Genomic DNA, 23910 nt, shown 5'->3' on the forward strand with positions numbered 1-23910 from the left:
CTAACAATCTGGTATGTACTAGGCTCAAAGGGGTTGTAAACTTCTGACAGTGACCGACACCCCCTACCCCCCCCCCCCTGCTTTACTCACATGACACCCTTCGATCCCTCAGGGGAGACGTGTTATACCTCTCTGCCCGGGGGTTCTCAGCTCTTGATTGGATAGACAGAGCAGTGCAGTCATTGGCTCCCGCTGCTATCAATCAAATCCAATGACGTTGCCGAGTCCTACATTAGATGCAATAGACGCCGAATGCTGGACTCGGGAGCATGCCCGCAAGTTAACACCCCCCCCCCCGCCCCGGAGAGCGCTTCTCCTAGGGTGTTATACCATGTGGGGAGGAGCGGATAGAGCCACTGGGGGACCCCAGAAAAGGAGGATCAGGGCCACTCTGTGCAAAACAAACTGCACAGTGGAGGCAACTATGACAAGTTTGTTATTAAAAAAAAAAAAAAAAAAAAGGAGGAAAGCTTTTTACAAATCACTTTAAGTGTAATTTCTCTCTGGCGCTTCGTTCCTCCGTTATTAGCAAATGTCACTTATGAGAAGTTTTCGGGACACATGAGATAAATTTGAGTCGGGGGGGGGGGGGGGGCTCTCAGCATACAGCTAGTCTATTCATAAGACCATTTTTCTGCTGCTTACACACTGTTACTGCAGTCTCTCTACCCCCTCCTCTGTGATATTGACATATGAAGTTCGGCCTGTCTCCTCTTTTCCCCACAGCCCGCCCATTCACAAAGCGCAGCGTGCTTCACACATGCACAGTAGGAAACCTGCTGTGAAACCGCAAGGCTTTACTGCCGGTTTCCCTTAATCAAGATGGCGGTACCAGCACTCAATAGTCGACTGAAAAATCAGCTCGAGTGAGGACACCGCTGGATTCCTGGACAGTTAAGTGCCCTAATATTAAAAGTCAGCAACTACAGTATTTGTAGCTGCTGACATTTTTTTCCGAAGGACCCTTGTTTTCCTCTTTAAGTAAAAAGATAAGCAGCAATTTTTCAATTTTGTTCAAGTGAACAGGAAAATCGAACATACAAAAAGGTGGGTGTTAACCCAAAAAAATAAATAAACAAAAATTAAAAAGGGGATATGATCTTTCAGCCCCCAAATACCTTCTATCAGTTTTGCTACTGCTTATATTGTTTTACCAAATACCCATAGGTAAGATTGTTAGGATCACCGTGTAGTGTTCCCTCTCTTCCCTTTGTAATTAATTACCATGAATTAGTTTCTCATTATCAACCATTTATTGTAGGTTACCCCAGTCCCTAGCTGCTCCTGATTGGAGTTATTCCACGAAACGCGTCAAGCATACAATATAGCTGTCATGTCACAGTGAAGATGTTTATTACTATGGGCTTGATATTTTTCTGAATCAATTGTATTTTACTATTTATTATGGTTATATGTCATTCTGGGTCACATTGCTGGTTTCATTGTTTATCATGTGTTATTATGTTTATTTTTGTTACGATCAGAATGCTATATGATTTACCAATCATGCTTCCGTTATACATTGTAACTCATTTATTGATCTATCCCATTTACCTACATTGCATTGTGCCCTAGCATGCCATCAATAAATATTTTTTATCATATTGAATGACTCACTCTGCCCTAGTGTTCTGTTTCAATTAAAGTCCCAACAAATTTCCTTTTCCCATTTCAAAAATTAAAAGTGGCAAGGATTATTTAAGGATTGGTAAACTGCAATATATTGCAATAACCGCTTTAAGGAATGTGAATGAAAGTGATTGTAAAGGCAGAAGGCTTTTAATATTAATGCATTTTATGCAGGAAGATAAAAAAAAACAGTGTTCATCAGCCCCCCTAGTACTAACCCGAGTTCCATTCAGATCTGGCGATGTTGCACAAGTGGCTTCGCTGTCTGGGACTTCGCTGTCCCCTCCTCAGTGGTTGAGACAGCAACGAGTTGCCATTGACTCCCACTGCTGTCAAAGTCAGTGAGCCAATGAGTAGAGAAAGTGGGCGGGGCCAGGCCATGACTCTGTGTCTTAATAGACACACGGAGATGCAGCTCTGCTCGGGTGACCCCATAGCAAGGTGCTTGCCGTGGGGGCACTCACCAGGAGGGAGGGGCCAGGAGCACCGAAGTGGAGCCCGAAAAGAGGGAGATCTGGGCTGCTCTGTGCAAAACCACTACACAGAGCAGGCAAGTATAAAAACATTTTTTTCCCATAAAAATAACAAAACACCACGAGACTTTAGTATCACTTTAAAGCTTTCAGAATATCCCACCTCTCTGAAGAACGCTCTCTGAATGCCATACGTCACAGCTTCGGCTGCATTGTGTAGAGTCAGAAACACAGGAATGGGCTGCAGAGAAAGACACACAGTTTAAAATAATAAGAACACACATAATGCTAATGTGCACGTAACATATTGCACTAATCAGTTCATCCACAACTAATATTTCAGTTGTAGATCGCCAATAGTCTCTGGGGTCTGACAGGTCACAATCACGCTAACCTGCAAAATAAAACACATGCATGCTGGCGTGTTGCACAGGGGCAGTGTGGAGCAGTACGATGGGTTGTTACTTACTTTTTATTTATTTATTTATTTATAACAGAGAGGTCGGCCCCCAGGGGCCGCAATAACAAGGAAAGCATTACATTGACAACAGTACAGTTGGTAACATCGCAAAACAGGTACTCCACTAGTGCAGACACAGCTAAGACAGGTGATAGGGATCATTAGGTGAAATGTCCACGGGTAGTTACTACCCCGCCAAATCTGTGGTAGTCGGGTTGTTACTTTTTAAACGGTTTACTTTTCTTTTTTCACTTTATTGAAATGCCAAAAAAGACACTTCATTCAACTCTTTTCACCACAGAGTGTTGCAATGAGCTGTATACAGGTTTCTTCATGGCACATCAGTTGAGCCATGTTGATCTGCATAGATCAATACAGGCTTAATGCAAGGTCACATAAGAAAGCAAAGAAGGAAGAAGAAAAAAAGAAGGAGAAAGAAGAAGAAAAAAAGAAGGAGAAAGAAGAAGAAAAAAGAAGAAGGAGAAAGAAGAAGAAAAAAGAAGAAGGATCAAGAAGAAGAAAAAAGGAGAAAGAAGAAGAAGGAGAAAGAAGGAGAAAGAAGAAGAAGGAGAAAGAAGAAAAAAGAAGAAGGAGAAAGAAGAAGAAAAAAGAAGAAGGAGAAAGAAGAAGAAAAAAGAAGAAGGAGAAAGAAGAAGAAAAAAAGAAGAAGGAGAAAAGAAAAATGAAGAAGGAGAAAAGAAAAAAGAAGAAGGAGAAAGAAGAAAAAAGAAGGAGAAAGAAGAAGAAGAAGAAAAAAGAAGGAGAAAGAAGAAGAAAAAAAAAGGAGAAAGAAGAAGAAAAAAGAAGGAGAAAGAAGAAGAAAAAAGAAGGAGAAAGAAGAAGAAAAAAGAAGAAAGAAGGAGAAAGGAGAAGAAAGAAGAAGCAAGGAGAAGAAAGAAGAAGCAAGGAGAAGAAAGAAGAAGAAGAAGAAAAAAAAAGATTGTTTGTATGTGCCCTGTTCCCACCATAATGCTGTATTGGGATACAGTGCATTGCACTACATAAAGAAGCATGTCAGCATTTTTACACAGTGCAACTCAGGGCACTGCAGCACTCGGTCTTCATCACTATGAGTGATCAGAAATCAAGGAGCATGAACAAATCTCTATTCTGTAGTGCCACTGTCTGTTGAACAGCCGCTGCAGTATTCAAAGTCAGAACAGCGCTAAATTTACAGCATAAGACAACTCCCTTGCATTACTTTTAAGGAGTAGGTCCGCAACTTCCAAGGCAGAACAAATGATGAAACCAACACCAAGTCTGCTGACTCGCACATGAGGAGCGCGCTTATCAGACTCTTCTGTGAAAACAACATTGTGGCTGAGAGGCAAAGGAAACAAGCCAGAGAAAGCGGGCAGGGATTAATTATTAACGATGGAGAATAATTTTTTTTTTTTTTTTAATTACCTTAAACTTAAAACTACCGCAAAAATTCTCAGGAACACACACACACACACACACACACACACACACACACACACACAGGATAGATAATTATATTCACACTGTCCAAATAGACTAATGATGGGTATTAAAATCGATATTAATTAAAAACTGAAACAATTAAAAAAAGGAGAACTCCAGAGACACAGTAGAACTAATAGAAAATAAACTAAGCTGTGTTAATACGGAATAGGTTTATAGTGAAAAATGTAGCGTACTTAAATTAATAATTTTTAAAATAAGAAAAAAAAAAAAAAAAAAAAAAAAAACAGTAATAGAACAAAATGGCAGAAGCAGCTGCTTTGTCATCACCTAATAATTTTGAATGGTGTGCATGCTTCCCCTAGGTTTTTCACCTACACGTGTTGAGGGGCTCCAGTGTTTGGAGACAATAGCATTTTTTTTCTTCAGATTTTAAAAGGAGAAGTAAAGCCAAAGCCTGTTTGGGTGTATATCACCTATTGATCACAGGAGTGCAGTTCGTTCTGCACTCCTGTGACCCGCTTTCAGTGTACTGTCGACTGACGTCACTCAGCCGGTCTGGGCTCGGAAAAGATCACAACCATATGGTCAGGATCCACCCAGATACCTGGACCAGCACCTGGCTCAGGCACTTAGCGAATTGCTGAGAGCCTGAGCCAGCCCATCCCGCAGCTCCAGTGAGCGCTGGTGGGGAGAGCAGAAAACCACTGACTGTTAGTCACAGCTTTCTGCTCAGAGCGGAGGGGGAGAATTGAGCGATCAGCAGTGTTTTTGATAGCTCAGTTTTCCAGGTAAAGCTGGTGGAGGACGACAATTGTAACTCAGATCCATGATGCAGCCCTCTAGGCAGTATGATTATTATATCTTGTTGATTTCCATACTTCTTTTTTAAAGCGGAGTTCTGCCTGGGAATTTATACTGTAGCTGCTGACTTTTAATATAAGGACACTTACCTGTCCAGGGAGCCTGCAATGCCAGCAACCGAAGTCTATCCGTCCCTCGGCTCCAGGTGTAGGCGTCTGCATCCTTACCAAGGGAAACAGAAAGGGAACCTTGCGGCTTCACAGCCCGTTTCCTACTGCGCATGTCGCGTTGCACGTTCTGAATGGTCCTTGCTGTCTTCTGGGACCTGTGCGTCTCCCAGAAGGCAGCAGGGGGAAGGAGGAGGGGCTGAAATTGGGTAGATGGGAAGAGATACCTGGATTTGACAGGCATCTGCTTCCCCCTCCCCCTGAAAGGTGCCAAATGTGGCACCGGAGAGGGGGAGGAATCTGATCTGCAGAAGTTCCATTTCTGGGTGGAAATGTGCTTTAACTACGTAAGGCCAGGTTTTGCGATTCGGCACTGCGTCGCTTTAACTGACAATTGCGCGATGTGGCTCCCAAACAAAATTGGCGTCCTTTTTTCCCCACAAATAGAGCTTTCTTTTGGTAGTATTTGATCACCTCTGCGGTTTTTATTTTTTGCGCTATAAACAAAAATAGAGCGACAATTTTGAAAAAAACTAAATAATAATATTTTTTACTTTTTGCTATAATAAATACCCCCCAAAACAGAGAGAGATTATATATATATATATATATATATATATATATATATATATATATATATATATATATATATATATATATATATATATATATATATATATATATATATATATATATATATATATATATATATATATATATATATATATATATATATATATATATATATATATATATATATATATATATATATATATAAACCTTTTTTTTCTCAGTTTAGGCCGATACGTATTCTTGTACATATTTTTGGTAAAAAAAAATAAAAAAAATTGCAATAAGCGTTTATCGATTGGTTTGCGCAAAATTTATAGCATTTACAAAATAGGGGATAGTTTTAACGCATTTTTATTAATTTTTTTTTACTACTAATGGCGGCGATCAGCGATTTTTTTCGTGACTGCGGCATTATGTGTTTCTAACTGTAGGGGGGCTGGACGTGTGACGTCATTGATAGCCTTTCCCTATATCAGGGAACAGACGATCAATGACAGAGCCACTGTGAAGAACGGGGAAGGTGTGTTTACACACACACACCTGTCCCCATTCTTCAGCTCCTGTGACCGATCGCGGGACTCCGGCGGCGATCGGGTCCGCGGAGCTTCGGACCGGGTTGCGGGCGACCCACGGCTGGGCACTTTAAGAGGACGTACAGGTACGTGTTTGTGCCCAGCCGTGCCATTCTGCCGACGTATATGTGCAGGAGGCCGTCCTTAATTTCTGTTCTGCATCCTGGAGGCTTTGTAGAGCTTTGAGTGGGATAAAGCCTACATTCCTAGGTTCACATGCATACCTTGCCAGCCAGACTTCATTATCAGTCTCTGTTGTGCACAGGCCTTTTAATATCCAAGCAGACTGATTAGGCATGTTTATGCTGTGGGAGCCTGCTGCAGGGTGAAAGGGAAAAGTGCTCATAGAACAGCAAAAAAAGTACAGGTGCTGCCCGTTTGCTTTAAGGAACCTATTAGGGGGCTCCCTGTTAGTCTGGTACTGACCCAAGTTTAGTTAGTTTTTTAGATGAGCAGAGGTTTCGTTTTTGCCATGGATGTGTTGTACAAAACCCTCCTGCACTAGAGCCGTGTTGATTTGTTGCAAGGAACACAAAAGAGGAGAATGGCACAAGAAAAATTACAACACTAAATGGCTAAAAAGCTAAAAGTCCTTTTCATAAAAAAATTCCATAACAGAAAAATTCTTAAGTAGTGCATCATCCCAACGGCATCTCCCCATAGAGTTGAAGCAAATCTCTGCAAGACAATATGGAAAAGACAGGGGCGCCAGCCTAGGTGTAGTGGTTTAAAATACAAGTTTATTGTAAATAATTTAGTGGCTACTCACAATGGTAGTACTATATTGAGCATGTCTCAAATACAAGTATCTGGGTCAAATGGAGATATCCCCGACATCTGTCGCTGGTGGTGAGCCACTCCGGAACCTAGGGTGTCCGCACCAGACAAGAAGCCATCGGCCAAGCAAGCCCACAACCAGCGTGGAACGCACAACAGGCAGTGCTGGAGGTGACGTCCAATGGGAGACCTCAAAATAGTCAGGTGACGCGTTTCAACGCTTCCGCTTCTTCTTTAGATCTCTTCAAAGGTCAGAAGAAGAAGAAGTGGAACACGCTGGTTGTTGGTTTTCTTGGCTTACAACTTCTGGTCCGGTGTGAGAGTTGCCGGGGATATGTCCATCAGACCCATATACTCTTATCTGACACATGCCCGATATAGTACTACCATTGTGAGCAGCCACTACCTTTTTTACAATAAACTTCTATTTTAAACTACTACACCTAGGTTTGTTGTGCCCCGATCTGTTGCCTTTTGTTTTGTTGCAAGAATGTGCAGGACAAACCTCCTTTTTGTTCCTGGGTGTCCCTTTTTTTTCATGCTTTACTGCTGATACCAAAATGTTGATACCAAAATACCAAAATGTTGAGCATACCACCCATTACAAATGTGTGTGTGTGTATATAGAGCAGTTTATATATATAAAAAATAAAAAAAAAACGCTATTTCCAAAACAGTAAAAAAACTCCCAGCAAAGCTACCGCCATTTTTATAACTGTATTTTAACCTCTAGTGTGCACGAGGCCTAAATATCTAAAAACTTGGGGGGGGGGGCAAAGCAAAAGCAAAGAGATATTGGTTATAGATACCAGTCTTGACAAAGCCCTGGAACCAGCATAAATAATGCCCACAAAGAAGGCTGAGGCAGGAAGCCATGATACAACGTCAGATCTGAAAAACACAAAAAACAAATATAGAAAAGAGTGATATAATAAACAGTATTTTGGTGATATATAATAAAGCATGGTTTATTATTATGCTTATGGAGAGGAGGAATTGTTCTGTAGTCTAAATCAAGAGCAAGCAGCCAAGGGTCACAATGCTCCTCCTCTATAAGAACAGTTCAGTGGGTGAGCATTGTCACCCTGGGACGAGAAGTGTATTCCTGGCAGGAGCACCAGGTAAAAAAAAAGGGGAAAATCCTTATTTAAAAAAGAAAAATAAATAAATAAATAAATAAAAAAACACAAACACACACACACACACACCTTCCTGACTGAGAAGGTAAACCGGATTTCCAAAAAGCCAGTACAGATTTATGCTTATGCATGTATGCATTGCGCTGCGTGTGCCAGTTTGCCACGTGTGCACATAACAATTAACGCACAAACTTGGTACCCAGCGGCCTGATTTAAACAGATTTGTCACTGAAAGAAGTAGCCAAGTGGTTTTCAGCTTGTTCCCGTGTTTCCACTATATTTGGCTACCCATGTGTGACCTGGCTTCTCCTTGGACTTTGCCTATACTTGCCACCTTACAGCTGCTCATATGGTTGCCCTTGACCTCAGCCCGATTACTGGACTCCCCTTTGCCTGCCGACTCTGTTTGCCTGGCTGTCAACAACCTTGGCCTGCTTCCTAGAAAAACCTTCTGCCTTTACAACACCTTTAAAAACGTTTCCGCCACTTTATGCCTGACCTGTCTGGTGTGTTCCTTGGCCTTCATGATCCGGTTTGTTCACTAAGGTTCTCTAACAAACCTCTGAGAGCTTCACAGAACAGCTGTATTTATAACGAGATTAAATAACACACAGTTGGACTCCATTTACTAAATTAGGTGACTTCTGAGGGCAATTGGTTCCACTAGATTTTAGTTAGGAGTATGGGAGTAAAGGGGGCTGAATAGAAATGCACACCACACTTTTCAAACATTTGTAAAAAAAAAAAAATTATATATATATATATATATACACACATACACACACACACACACACACACTTATCATGTTCCTTCCACTTCACAATAATGTGCCACTTTGTCCATCAAATAAAACCCCAATAAAATACATTTATGTTTTTGCTTTTAACATGACAAAATAAGGAAAATTTCAAGGGGTATGAATACTTTTTTAATGGCGCTGTATATATCTATCTCTTTACCTATCCAGAGAAAGCAAATTCATCCATTATTTGTTTCTCAGACACTCCCTTTCCCAGACACTGTGGCTCACAGTCGAAGAGTTTCAATGACTGCCAATGCAAAAAAAGCAGTGGGCCTGGGTGCTAGTGCCTTCTGGATTCATGGAAGCTAGGTGTCATTTAACTCAGAAGACCAAGGACATCTTATGGAAGTACTACAGGGGCAGCTTTGAGAGGGTATTGCAGTTTTTTCTGTCTTTTTTTTTTTTTTTTATTATTTTTAATAAACCAGCAATGGCACATCACACAAGTCGGCAGGAGAACACTCAGCATTTGGTGGGGGAGCAGAGCAGGTATTTAACACACTAGGAACTTTTAGGCTGGATTCACACTTGTGCGGTGCGAATTCCAGCTCTCTTATCTCTGGAAAGACATAAGAGAGCTGTTCAGCATTGTGTGCGGTGTACCTGCGGACTTGGCGACCTGGGAGACGGGGGAGGCAGAGAAGGGGGGGGGGGGGGGGAGTGGAGTGAGGAAGGAATACATTTGCGATTCAGATGCGTGCCCATAGAAGATAATGGGCCTGAATTGGAACCTGAGCCGCAATGCCTAGAAAACGCACACATTTTTTCAGCACTGTGCAGTGCGAATGCATCGCACATATGTGAACTAGCCTCATAAAAATGTATGTATTTTCTAATGACATGCGAATTAGATGCATTTTAAGCCGCATCCAATTCGCATAGGCGTGAACCCGGCCTCAAAAACCTGCTGAACAGCAGCAAAGCTGTGGTATGTAAAGACTCTGGTCCTAAGGTAAGTATATATGATCCTTTATAAGTAATCCAGTGGTGACAAGGCCACTTTAAGTAAAAAAAATGGGGTTACTTACCGGTAACATCCCTTTTCCAGGAGTCTTTCAGGACAGGTACTGTAGAGAGACACAGGCTCCTCCCCTCTTAGGAAACACCGCCTTCCAATTAAGGATTTAAGCCTCATCCTCCCTCAGCTCCTCAGTTTTTCCAGAGTACCTCCGGCCAGCTGGGGAGACACAAGAACACGTCAAATAAATATCACTTTTCATCTTACCTGACGGCCTTGTATGATGAGTTTTTCAGAAATACCCCTAGAAAAAAAGGGTGGGTACCAGTGCTGTCCTGAAAGACTCCTGGAAAAGGGATGTTACCGGTAAGTAACCCCATTTTTCCCTGTTCGTCTTTCAGGACAGGTACTGTAGAGAGGATAAGCGAGCACCTTACCCTAGGGTGGGACCACTGCTTGTAGTACTTTGCGTCCAAAGGCTTGATCCTTGGTCGAAAGCAGGTCCAGTCTGTAGTGTTTCACGAAAGTCGAGAAACTAGACCATGTTGCAGCCTTACAGATCTGCTCCGGGGAAGCACCAGCACACTCTGCCTGTGAAGCTGCTACAGCCCTGGTGGAATGTGCCTTAATACCCTGTGGAGGCTCCACCCCCTTAGATATATATGCCTGAAAAATGGCCGATCTTAACCATCTGGCTATCGTGCGCCTAGAGGCTCTGGACCCCTTTTTGGACCCCGAAAATAAAACAAAAAGAGAATCAGTTTTCCTGACCTGCTCTGTGCTATTTAAGTATTGTAGGACACACCTCCTTACATCTAAACTGTGAAATTTGTGTTCCTGTTCCCTCACAGGATTCGAACAAAAAGAAGGCAATGTGATTTCTTGACTTCTGTGAAAATTAGAAGATACCTTCGGTAAAAAGGCCGGATCCGTCTTAAAAATAATGCGGTCCGGAAAAATCTGAAAAAAGGGCGCCCTAATTGACAGGGCTTCGAGTTCACTCACTCTTCTAGCGGTGGTGATCGCTACCAAGAATACAGTCTTGAGTGTGATCACCTCTAAAGTACTACTCTCTAGCGGCTCAAATGGTTCCTCTGTAAGAGCCTGTAGAACTAATGAAAGATCCCATACTGGGAAGTTGGGGGCTCTAACTGGTCTTCTTCTACTCAAGGCCTTAAAAAACCTAGAAACCCATGGGTCAGATGCTAACTGTCTTTCTAGGAAAACACTCAAAGCTGAGACCTGACCCTTCAGTGTGCTAATGGCCAGCCCCTTGTCTGCTCCTGCCTGCAGAAATTCCAATACTGCTATCGAGCTATGAACCTTGAAAGAGCTTTCCAAGCACCAGTTGTTAAAACGCTTCCAAACTTTAAGATAGATTGCTTGCGTCTCCTTCTTCCTGCAGCTTAGAAGGGTTGCTATTAGTCGTTCTGAAAAGCCCTTGTTTCTTAGCAGCTCCTCCTCAGAAGCCAGGCTGCTAGGTTCCACCTCTCCACCTGCGGACAGCAGACTGGACCCTGAGTAAGAAGGTCTTCCCGGATTGGCAAAATCCAAGGAGGTTCTACTGATAGACTCTTCAGAATGGAAAACCATGGTCTCCTGGGCCAATGGGGTGCAATCAGAATCAGCGTTGTGTTTTCTCTTTGCAGCTTTCTCAAAACTGCTGGAATCAGAACCGGAGGGGGGAAAGCATAACACCTGACGAACTGCCAGGTCTGTGCTAAAGCATCCACCCCTAGTGCTCCGTCCCACCTGTTCAGGGAAAAAAATAGCCGTGTCTTGGTATTTCCCCTTGAGGCGAACAGATCCACCTCCGGTATTCCCCACCTTTGAGTGATCACTTCGTAAACCTCTTGGTTCAGGACCCAATCGCCCTCCCTCAGCTTTTTCCTGCTGAGGAAATCTGCGACTTGATTCTGCTCCCCCCTCAGATGAATCGCAGAAAGAGACAAGATGTTGGTCTCTGCCCATTTGAGGATGGACTCTGTCAGCTTCCACAAGGACTGGCTCCTGGTGCCCCCCTGCCTGTTGATATAGGCAACTGCGGAGGAATTGTCCGAACGGATTCGGACATGATGACCCTGAAGATCTCTTTGAAAGGCTCTGAGGGCCAGATCTATAGCCTTCAGCTCCCTCCAATTCGAGGATCTCTTTGAGTCCTCTATTTCCCAGGTACCCTGCATCAGAGAAGAATTCAGATGTGCTCCCCATCCTGTGCCACTGGCGTCCGTTGTTACTGTCCTGGATATTGGACAAATCCACTCCAGCCCTTGTAACAGGTTCGCCCCCTTCCTCCACCACCAGAGGGCTCTCTTGACCTGAATCGGTACTGAAATTAGAGCATCCAGGGACCCCGGGTTGCGATCCCAGACACTTAAGATGTAAAGTTGTAAGGGACGAAAATGCAACCCTGCCCACTGTACCGCCGGAAGTGTGGAAGTTAGAAGACCCAAGGCTGACATGGCTTTCCTTATTGTGAGCTGAGAGCTGCCCTGAAGAAGTAGCATTGCCCTGTCTACTTTTTGTATTTTTTCTGCTGGGAGAAAGACCATCTGTCTGGTTGAGTCCAGTTCGTACCCCAGGAAGGTGACCCTTTGAGATGGCACTAGACTGGATTTCTCCAGATTCAAAAGCCATCCCAGGCTTTCCAGGACCTCTCTTGTTACCCGGAGATCCTGGGACAGCTGTTCCGGTGACCCTGCAAACAGTAACAGGTCGTCCAGGTACGCTATCACTGAGATCCCTCTGAGACGAAGGAACGCCAAGACCTCCACCATAACTTTGGTGAAGATGCGGGGGGAAGAGGAGAGCCCGAAGGGAAGGGCTTTGAACTGAAGGTGAAATGTCCCTTCCTTGGACCTTACTGCCAATCTCAGAAACTTCTGATAACCCTCTGCTATAGGGATGTGCAAATAGGCATCCTTTAGATCTATTGATGCCATAAAGCAATTGGGGGGGAGAAGGGTCTTTACTGAGTAAATTGAATCCATCTGGAATCTTTTGTAAGTGACCGAGAGATTCAGGGGCTTCAGATTCAGTATAAGTCTGAACTTCCCTGATGGTTTGCGAACCACAAAAATGTGGGAATAGAAGCCCCTGCCTGTCTCTTCTGTCGGGACCCGAACCACTACCTCCTGATCCTCCAACTCCTGAAGGGAGGAAAGAAGAGCTAATGATTTCTCCTTGCATTTTGGTAGCTCGGTGATCAAAAGTCTTAACGGAGGAGGCTTTGAGAATTCTAATTTGTATCCTCGCCTTATGATCCCCAGCACAAATTGATTGCTGGTGATCATTTCCCATTGTGGGAGAAAGGCCCCCAATCTTCCCCCCACCTTGACTTCGTCATTGTGGTTTTTGGGGTTGTTCAGGAGCACGAAAAATCGCTGCTCCGCGCCCCTTACCTTTCGGCCCCCAAAACTTCCTTTTCCCTTCTGGTTTAGGGGTTTCTACTTTCTTCTGGGACCAGAACTTCTTTTTTGCCTGTCCCCCAAACTTTTTCTTTAGAGGAAAGGCTTTCTTTTTGTCGGCTGTTCGGTCAAGAACAGCCTCCAAACCTGGTCCAAACAGCAGGTCTCCTGTGAGGGGAATACCGCACAATTTAACCTTAGATGCGCTATCCCCTTGCCATGTCTTGAGCCATAAGGCTCTCCTTGCCGAATTAGACAAGGCCGCAGAGCGCGCAGACATGCGTATAGACTCTGCTGATGCGTCTGCTAGATACGCTACCCCATTCAGTAGTGTAGGAAAAGAGGCCAAAACAGTTTCTTTGGGTGTCCCTGCTTCAATGTGCGCTTTCAATTGCGTGAGCCAATGTTCCATGTTGCGAGCTACCACTGTAGCTGCCATGGCAGGCTTGAGATTCCCCTGTGAAGAATCCCACGATTTCTTCAGAAGTGAATCCATTCTTCTGTCCATGGGGTCTGAAAGCACCCCCATGTCTTCAAACGCCAAGTCAGTGTGTCTGGACACCTGTGAGAATGCCGCATCTAATTTGGGAATTTTGTTCCAAACTAAGGCTTCTTCCTCAGAAAAGGGAAATCTTCGCTTCAATGCATTTGAAAGGAAGGGTTTCCTTTCCGGATCCTGCCACTCTTTTTTGATGGTCTGGACCAAGACCTCATGGACCGGGAAAACTCTTTTCTTTTGTTCCCCTAAGCCCATGAACATTCTGTCATGGAGCGATAGTGCTTTTTTCTCTTCAGGGATCCCCAACGTAGCGTGGATTGCCCCTAAGAGGTCATCCACTTCTTCAAGGGAAAGCTTATATCGGGAATTCCTTGAGGGTTCCCCCTCCTTCCCTTCCCCTTCAGACTCCCCTTGGGAGTCAGAAGCGGCACTATCTCGCTCTTCCTCAGCGTCCTCTCTGAAGTCCTCTGGGTTCTCTCCACTTACGGAGGGAAGTACCACAGGACCAGGTGGATTAACCTGCTGCACTGGAGAAGGGCTACTCTGTGGCAACTGAAAACCAGCAAACAGATCCTTAAAAGATTGAAAAGTGCTGGCAAGCTCTTTCACTGTAGTTGCTAGCTCAGAACCCTGCTCTGCCTCTTTCTCCCTGATTAACCCCTCAATACAGCGTCTGCACAGTGCTTTGTTCCAGGTCTCTCCTAAAGAAGTTTTACAGGAAGGACACCTCTTCTTGGAGCTATGACCCGATTTTTCTGTGGATTTCTGTAAAACACAGTAAAAAGCAAGAGCAGGTATGAGAGGCTATCAGCGTTTCTTTTAAAAACAGCAAACCACCAGGAGTGTTTTTTCCCCCTAGCCAACCATCACCAAGGGACACACTACCTCACCCCCCGACCACCAGGAGAATACACCAGTGAAGCTGAAAGGAAGGTAAAGGAACACCACCCCAGGGTTCCTACCTTAGAGTGGCTGGTGCTGCTGTCCTCCGGAGGCGCGTGTGAAGCCTCTGCTTCCGACATCTCCGGTCTAGGCTGTGGTCGATGGACACGCTCCGAATGCCGTCCCCATGGCTGAAAAGCGTAGGCCGCACCAGCCTGGCGTGTGGTCCTTATCCTCTGCCGCGTCTGGGCCTAGAAGACGCGTATCCGGCGGAAGTGCCCGCCCCTTCCGGATCTGACGTCACCCGTCATCCGGCCGGTCTCAGCTCCTGACCTAACTGTGTGATTACACAGGGAGCCGACACGCCGCCTGCAGCGTCCCCCTGGACGAAAGGAAAAGGACCCCCTCGGTCAGATACTTCCCCAAGAACGCCGAGGCACGCAGCGCAACAGGTACCTTCGATTTTAGAGCTCACTAGCCCAATCAGGTAGTTGCAGGACTGAGAAAAAGAGAGTCCAGGACCCCCCTCCTCAGAAAACATAGCCCCAGCCTCCCCAGCTGTCTGGCTCTCGGCCCCAGCGGTGTCTCCTGCCGGAGGAAACACCATAAACTGAGGAGCTGAGGGAGGATGAGGCTTAAATCCTTAATTGGAAGGCGGTGTTTCCTAAGAGGGGAGGAGCCTGTGTCTCTCTACAGTACCTGTCCTGAAAGACGAACAGGGAAAATTAAGTATACCTCAATTATTGAAAACCATTCTGCAGCACACATATTGACCCATTTAGTGTATGCATGTTTATTTTTTTATTTACATTCTCAATAGTTTTCTAATATTTATTGCTGCAAATCCATTGTTCTAAAAACTATGGCTCTTTTTGAAGCACATACTGCCATCTGGTGGTAACCCGACATACTACAAATATTTTCTTTTTCAATATTTTATTGAATTTTCAAAAATTATAACAAGCCATGGTTTGCCCACGCAGGGGCAACATAGAGCAAAAAAAAAAATAAGAAATGGCGCATGAACACATAATAAAACACCAAGACATACTACAAATATTTTAAAAGCACAACTATTAATAATGGAACAATAAAGTATTAATAAAAAAAATAATATTAAATGGTATTAATATAAATTTAGTCTTTGAGAAATGTGGGATGTGCGCGAATATTTAAAACCCAGGCTTCAAAGAAGAAAGAAAAACCAGAGAGCACAGACGAATTGGCTTCTTGTTTACTATGTAATGCCAGGTCCATGACTGCAGTACAAACTGTTAAGTCACTTATCAGCACTTCATGCAAGTCCTTGAAAACAAAGTACATGGCAGAGTTCCCTAGTGCGTTATCGACCATCGCAAACCCAAGAAACTTTTGAACTCAATTTATGTTGTTTAAAAAAATAAATAAAAAATAGGGAAGAAAAAAAAGTAAACTGCAAAAGACAAAAATAGGTGACTAAGTAAGTGTATTACGTTAAAAAGATAAAGAGAAAGTAAATTATTTTATATATATATATATATATATATATATATATATATATATATATATATCCCCTATCAACTGCTATTTATAATTCAAAACAATTAAAAAGGATTACAATTTTTGGAAAATGTTGGAAATACTGAATATGGCAATTTCTTACATCTCTCGAAGGCTTGGTGAAATCTTTGAACTCGACCTCCCGGGGCTGCACACCTGTTAAAGTGGAACTATAACCCTTCTATGAAACATTACTGGCAGGTAGGTTTTTATTGCAATAGACTCAGCATGCCTCTTCCGCAGATAAATACTTCCTACCTGCCTGCCAGCCAGCAATACATCTTTTGAATGTACATTAAGCCATGCATGCACAGCTCAGTGTATGAATTAACGCCCCTCTGAATGTATGGGAGTTTTGTCATCCCAGGCAAAAATGCCAACCCGAAGAAGACTGGACGAAGATGCCAGGGGCACATGTTGCAGAATTTAGTTCCGCTTTAAACTTCACTTTCTCCAGGTTGAATCCCTTACTTTTAATTTTTTTTATATTACAGGAGAATTCCATACAAGATTGACAGGAACTCCTAAAATTCCTGACTGCTCAGAAAGCACAGAATTATGGCAGGGATATCCTGCATAACACATATAAGAAGCAAGAATTAAAAAAGCCAATGACCCAGCACACCAGACTCCACCAAGAACTAAAATAACACTTTTTATTAGGCTGATGCAAATTTTTTTTTTTTTTAATATAAAAACTGTAGAAAAGGGAAGCGTCTTGTTTTCCAACAGATTAATTTTTTTCTTCCCGTTTTGAAAGAACATCACTAAATTGGAAGTGGCAAAAAAAAAAAAAAAAAAAATAAAAAAAAATATTAACCCATTATACTTTTAGATAATCCAGGATACCTGGTATAAAGAAAAAAAAATATGCAATTTTATAGGCTCATTGAGACCTCTGCTATATGCGCAATAAGATTTTCAGGTTTTTGAGCTTGTATGCCTTTAAGCAATTTTATAACTGAGCAGATCGGAACCAATTAAGAAATAAATAAATACCATCTTCCTAAAGTGGATGTAGGCTTTGCTTGCCCTGTTCCAAGTTGAGCTATCCGAAAACTGTGTAGAAGACCCATGGACACTTAAGGTGTGTACTTTTTAGGTCTCTTCCAATGTCTGTCTGCATGCCAATTGTGGTTATCTGTACCGACTGTAAAGCATGCCCAGCACAGCCCCAGCATCTGTAAATGCCAGAATGGAGAAGGGTGCCAAGATAACGTAGTTCCAATGTAAAATTTGTGGTCGTTGCATCAGTGCCCATCTTAAGGGCTAAGCAAGAAGACACTGGACTCAGAAGAAGATGGCAGCGGTTGGGACCCAGTAGAGGTGGAGAGCTCACACTTCAAAGGGCAAGAGTGCTATAAAGTGCAAGTATGCTATACATACCTGGACATTGTGGCAAATGCGGTTTGTTCAATTCTTTCAACAGAATCAATTGATGCAGAATTGCCCAATGCCATTAACTGATGCATTTTTCTAAACTGTGCAGTAAATCTGTCAGATAGATCTTCCTTGTAAGCTATAGGCCTCGTCTATAATTCATAGCTTTTATTGATCAGCCCCAAAGACAGACCTAAAATTTATAGACACCAAGTTTAGGAGATTTTTAAAAGTTCCAACTATAGCTTATTTTATTTTTACCTTTGGATATGGTGGAGGAGGGTTGGAACCTCTGGTATGTTTTTATTACTTTCCATGTCCTTGTTAGGGAGATTTTCCATTATGTTTTGTTATTGCGATATCCTGTGTGTCAGGGTGTCACTTGCATAGTTTTCTACTGGGCTGAGGAGCTACTATATTCCCAACAGCCCCAGTGCACGAGTCCAGAAAACAAGACAATCAGTTATGTCCGATATGGCTTTGTTGGGGGAAAATGTAGCTAGAAATAGCAATGAGTCTGTCCTAATATGGATTCTAGATTTGGGGCCTACACAAAGTAAAAGTAAAGATTGATATAAAAACACATTGCCATTTCAGATAGCAACAAGTGATGGGACATACAGCTTGAGCCTATGCAATGCGATACTGTGTTTAGGGACAGACTGTCTCATATTGGTTTGCCCAGCCAGATTGGATGGCAATACCACAGTCTGAGCAAGTACACAAATGTTCCTAATTTCTGTGATGGTGAAAAGGTGAATTTGTTCCTTGACTCTAGGCAGTCTGGTTACCTTAGTGCCAAAACTACCCAGCGACAGTCAACACCATAGTTGTTTTCATACAAAAAGATAGATAGATAGATAGATAGTAAGGGTTTAGCTCGGTAGTGGGGTGTGTGACCCCTTGGATGGGTTCACTACACACTGAATTTATACAGACAGGCAGTCGAAGACGGTTGAAAACCAAAATTTTGGTTTATTCCTCCATCTTGCTGGAAACAAGTGCAAGCATCCAAACCGCATAAACAAAATCAAACCTAAAATAAACCCTGGCCACTTAGGGCGTCTATCTTTACCACACAGGAACCCATCTATGGAGTCTGGCACAGCCTAGTGCTGGGCAGACACTGCTGGTCATACAGCAGAAAAACAATAGTCTCGATTTTTTATTACACAGAAAAATCAATCCTCTCCTCACCTCCTCAGAAGACTTTCAGTACACTGCTCTCCTTATTCACAAAGCCTCAGGATGCAACAAATCAGTGGTAATCCTCTGGATTACTTATAGAGGCCTTAATTGCCTCATTTTGAACAGCTGAAGTTTTCCAACGCCCTTAGACCTTTTCTGGCTACTTTTGCAGCCAACGCCTAATAACAATTGGTGTATTGTCTAAACAAGGCAGAAATGTATGTACCGTCTGTGACAACACCCACAGATTTACCTGACTTCCTGTCACAATACATACACATACATACATACACATATACATATACATATACATATACATATACATATACATATACATATATATATATATATATATATATATACACACACACACACACACACACACACACACACACACACATATATATTATATACAAATCTCTCATTGGATTGGACAAATATCACAGCATTGTAACAATACATGACAATCCAATGTAAGCTTAACTGAAAAATATGCAGTGAGTTCTGTCTGTCTGCTGGCTGTCTCTTCACAACTTCCTGGATTCCCTGCATTCTTTGCAGCTTCTCCTCTGACTATTGTTTAATTTTAATTTCCTAAGGACTACATTTCCCATGGTACCTTGCTGCCAAGTAGTGATTCCTGTACCAACGCCCCCTGATAATCAATCAGGGCAGACCTTCCCCCCCCCGTAAGTAGAGCAGCTGATCAGCTCTCCTCTACTCGGGTCTGTCTACGCAAGTGGAGGAGAAGCCAATACATGACTCTTCCCGTTTACGCTTTGATCAGCTGCGATTGGACACAGCTGATTATATGGTAAAGAGCCTACGCCCGATCAGAGACTCTTTACTGAGATTGGTGACGCAGTCTATCAGACTGACACACCACACCAACGATCGCTGTGCTGTATGCCTCTGCGGGCGCGCAATCGCAGCTTATCCTGCTGGAGGTCATATCATGTCCAGTTAGGATAACTTAACCAATTTGCACACGTCATTCTGTTATATGGTGGGCGGTGAAGTGGCGAAAGCTCTGTGCAGGATACAGCCAGCAACAATTGTAAAATGCTAGGGAAGCGACATCACACGTAGAGTTACTATGGGGCTTCCATTGTCGGTTGCCTTCTCTGCACCTACCTACACAACAAAGCCGTGGCTGACAGCTCAGTGTGGGACTGGAACGAAACGGCTTCAGAAAAGGTATGTATACCAATTTCTTCTTTACAGGTTAGTCTTGGAAATTCCGACAAGAAATTCCGACAATTGGAAATTCCGACAAGAAAACCGTGGATATTTCTCTGACAGAATTTTGTCTCAAACTTGTGTTGCATACACACGGTCACACAAATGTTGTCTGAAATTCCGACCGTCAAGAACACAGTGATGTACAACACTACAACGAGTCGAGAAAAATTAAGTTTAATGATTCAGAGCATGTGTCGAATTGATTCCGAGCATGCGTGTTGTTTTTGCGTCTCGGAATTGCATTCAGACGATCAGAATTTCCGACAAGAACTTTTCCCGCCGGAAAAATAGAGAACCAGCAATCAATTTTTTGCTGTAGGAAATTCTGACAGAAAAAGTCAGAATTTCCGACCAAAAGCTCACATCAAACTTTTCCTGTCGGAAATTCCGATCGTGTGTATGCGGCATTAGATTGTGGATGCCTGTAGATTTAGAGATTTTAGTGTTAGGGAGAACTTGTACTTTAAAGTATAACTAAAGGCAATAGAGGGGGAAAGGGATTAGAACGCTTGTCAGTTTTTATTGCTCTCTGTCCCCCCATTACGGAGATACACAAATTTTGGGTTGTTTCCAGAAAAGCAATAGGAGGGGAAATCTTCTAATTGGGGACACCAGTTCTGGTGACCTAGGGGATCCCCAAGGAATTCTCTTAAAGGGGTTGCAAAGGTTGGCTTTTTATTTTCTAAATGGGTTCCTTTAAGCTAGTGAATTGTTGGTTCACTTACCTTTTCCTTCGATTTCCCTTCGAAATGTTATTTTTCTTTGTCTGAATTTCTCACTTCCTGTTCCCCTCAGTAAGCTGTTCTGGCTGACTAACCCCCAGCTAGAACAGCTTGGATGATTGGGGCAAGCTGAGGAGAAACAGTAAGTGAGAAATTCAGACAAAGAAAAAAAAAACATTTAGAAGGGAAATCAAAGGAAAAGGTAAGTGAACCAACAATGCACTAGCTTAAAGGAACCCATTTAGAAAATAAAAAACAAACCTTTACAATCCCTTTATCTTGCAGGGTTTTCCTCTTACTTTCTGTTTGGCTATGGAACAGGAAGTGAAGGGAAATCTCCACAATGGGACACAGACGGTCGGAAAAAAAAGAAAAAAAAAATCACTTTAGATAAAGTTCTCCTTGGAGCAAAAAACAACTAGAATTTGAAGATTAGGTGAATGCTTGTGACATTTGTCTGAAGATATTTCTTTTTTAAAACATAGTCAGACTTCGAAAAGGAAACAGGCAGCACCAAATTTGAAAACATGTCGTAAACATGATGATATCTCCAACCCACCCCCCCCCCCCCCAAAAAAAAACTTCCATTGTGAGCTTTGTAGCTATATTTGCCCAAGACGATCACATGACTAATGAGTGACCTAATAAATGTCACCAATGTGGAAAGAACCTACGGAATTGTTAACTTGACTCAATTCCACCTCATTACACACAAATGTCACCCTTCCTCAAAAGTGCTGATTGTTCTATGGCCTTTGTGACCAGGGATAAAATTAGCCAGACATCGCTGTTATAAACTGACGCATGAAAAGCCATTAACGTGTTCCATGTGTGATTATACAATAAATCATGTAAACTAAAGCAATTTGAAAGTACTTCTCCATTCACACAAAATGGGAAGCATCCTTATCAATGCAGCTCTGGTACCGGACACCTAAAACTGAAAACACACGACAACCCATTCTAGTGAGAAGCTACATTTCTCATTCTTGCTTTAGGCTAGGTACACACTATTGCAGTTTCCCTGTGGCCATGTTTGCACAAGCACAGCAGCCTATTTGATTACGCTACTGTACCAAAATCGCAGCTGCAAGGAAACTGCGTGGCGCTGTACTATGCAGGTCCCAGCACAGGAAAACACGCTGACGTTTTCAGTACCTGGGGTGCCATTAAGAAATAAAGCCAACAACGTCAGGAGACATACTCTGAGACGTGGCAGCTATACAACGTGTTTAAATACTCGGACGAGGGGCAGAGTCTCAGAGAGATTGACTGCTCGGCGTCAACCCAGCCACAGGTATAATACCTGATCCCATTGATATGTGGAATATCCGGGAACGGATTAACTACACGTTACGCCCGTAGGGGCGCTTTACACTGACCCTGCTCGTGCAAAATATCCCCCCCCCACCCCCCCCCCCCCCATCCCCCCCCTACTGTCTCTAACCTTTACTCTACTTTATCTACTGAAAATGGAAAATGGATCTGGGGGTCAGTCCGACCGGGCCCCAATGCCAGGACATGTGGAGATAACTCTACAACCCCGATAGACACATCCTAACGGGGCTCATCTGTACATTACTATTCCACTGAACTACTGTGTACGTAATCATATGCCCAAGTATATATCTGTAGCTGTATCCAAGTTCTGTTGTCTGTACTGTTAATCTTGTATGTTGGAGGTCCGTGTGGACTGGCTTTTCGATGATAAATAAAAAAAATAAAAAAAAAATAAAATAAATGGCACCCCTGCGCATCTGCTAACAGCAGTGCATTTTTATTGTGGGTGCAGGATAGTTGCAATTTACATACCGTCCTGCACCCACATACATGTGAATGCGGCTTTACACAGAGAGGGACCATGCACATGTAAATATTGCCGAAAACATAGTCAGGATGTACTATACTCACTGATCAGACAAAGCTTTATGATCAAGCCACCTAATATTCAGTCGGTCCCCTTTTGCCACCAAAATAGAGCTGACTCATCGAGTCATGGATGCCACTAGACCTCTGAAGGTATGCTGTGGTATCTGGCATCAAGCCATCAGTAGCAGATCCTTTAACCACTTGACCGCCGGATTTACCCACCCTTCATAACCAGGCCATTTTTTGCGATACAGCACTGCGCTACTTTAACTGACAATTGCACAGTTATGTGACACTGTACCCAAATAAAATGTATGCCCTATTTTTCCTATTATTTCTTGCGCTATAAAACAAAAAGACAGGACAATTTTGGGGGAAAAAAAATATATTATGATATAGTCTATCTTGAGTTTATGATCTCAGAATATGATCAATAATTATATCATTGGGGACAGGACAGGTGGAGTTTTTATAATTCACTATGTCATGGTCTGTCATGTGTCTTCACCTTATTTTTTTAGAGATATTTCAATAAAGGATTTTGCAGTGACACCTGTTAGGGATTAATTATTTTGGTCACCTTTTTCGGATTAACTTATTTGATAAATTAATTAACAAATTAGTATTTATAACAATTGATGTGAAATAGTTGGAGCTACCAATTTTTATTGTATGTATGGTGTAACAGGAGTGACTTTTGGGCAGCAGATTGAGCCAGGCGATGGGGGACATTACTGATTGCAATATCTCAGATCCTGCAATATGAGCTAAGTGTTGGTTTATTCTATGACTCATCTCTCTGTGTAGACTGTTGACATGCTAATTGAGTCTGGTCCAGGATCTCTCATGATGTATGCTAAATACTGTTGTGTGTGTGGAATGGAACTTGTCAAGCTGTATGCAGAGACGGACCGTCTGTCTAAAGATGTGGATTGAGAAGAAATCATTGTGTGATGGTGTTTTGTTTGAATTCTGTTAATGAAGGAATGTGACTTCTCAGGTGCAGGTGAATGACTTATTGTTGGAGACACAACGTCTGGGGGATAATTAACTCCTCTATGTAATTATCTAAAATAATGTGATTGAAGCTCATCGTGTGATGCATGGGTGGGGTGTGGTTTTGTTCCTAGGATTACTGTAACCTGTTGTACTGCATATAAGACTGAAAGTTACCATTAAAAATGTGTTCATACATTTTGAAGCAGAGAATAGAGCAGTCAGTCTCATTTTCTTGGGAATGGATATGGATCGTGCCTGCTGGTTTGTCTGTGTGTCAGATGAGCTGTCATGGGTTGATGGAAGGTCGTAGACAGTGGTGACCATTACAATTGGTGGCTAGCAGCGGGATAATTCCATCGCCAGAAGAACAGCTACAAGGACACAGGACAATGGAGTCTCAGTA

General features: G+C 42.8%; 1 protein-coding gene across 1 annotated transcript in view; it reads right to left on the minus strand.

Moving 5' to 3' along the window:
• TMEM241 (transmembrane protein 241) overlaps nucleotides 1-23910 on the minus strand; it is a 179371-nt gene that overhangs the window by 126126 nt on the left and 29335 nt on the right. Inside the window, exons 4-5 of the mRNA XM_040354068.1 lie at nucleotides 7690-7771; nucleotides 2266-2343 (exon numbers count right to left, since the gene is read on the minus strand). Of these exons, the coding sequence (XP_040210002.1) occupies nucleotides 2266-2343; nucleotides 7690-7771 (160 nt within the window). The remainder of the gene's footprint in view (nucleotides 1-2265; nucleotides 2344-7689; nucleotides 7772-23910) is intronic.

The sequence above is a fragment of the Rana temporaria genome, chromosome 5 (genome assembly GCF_905171775.1).
Source record: "Rana temporaria chromosome 5, aRanTem1.1, whole genome shotgun sequence".
NCBI classification, from domain to species: Eukaryota; Metazoa; Chordata; class Amphibia; order Anura; family Ranidae; genus Rana; species Rana temporaria.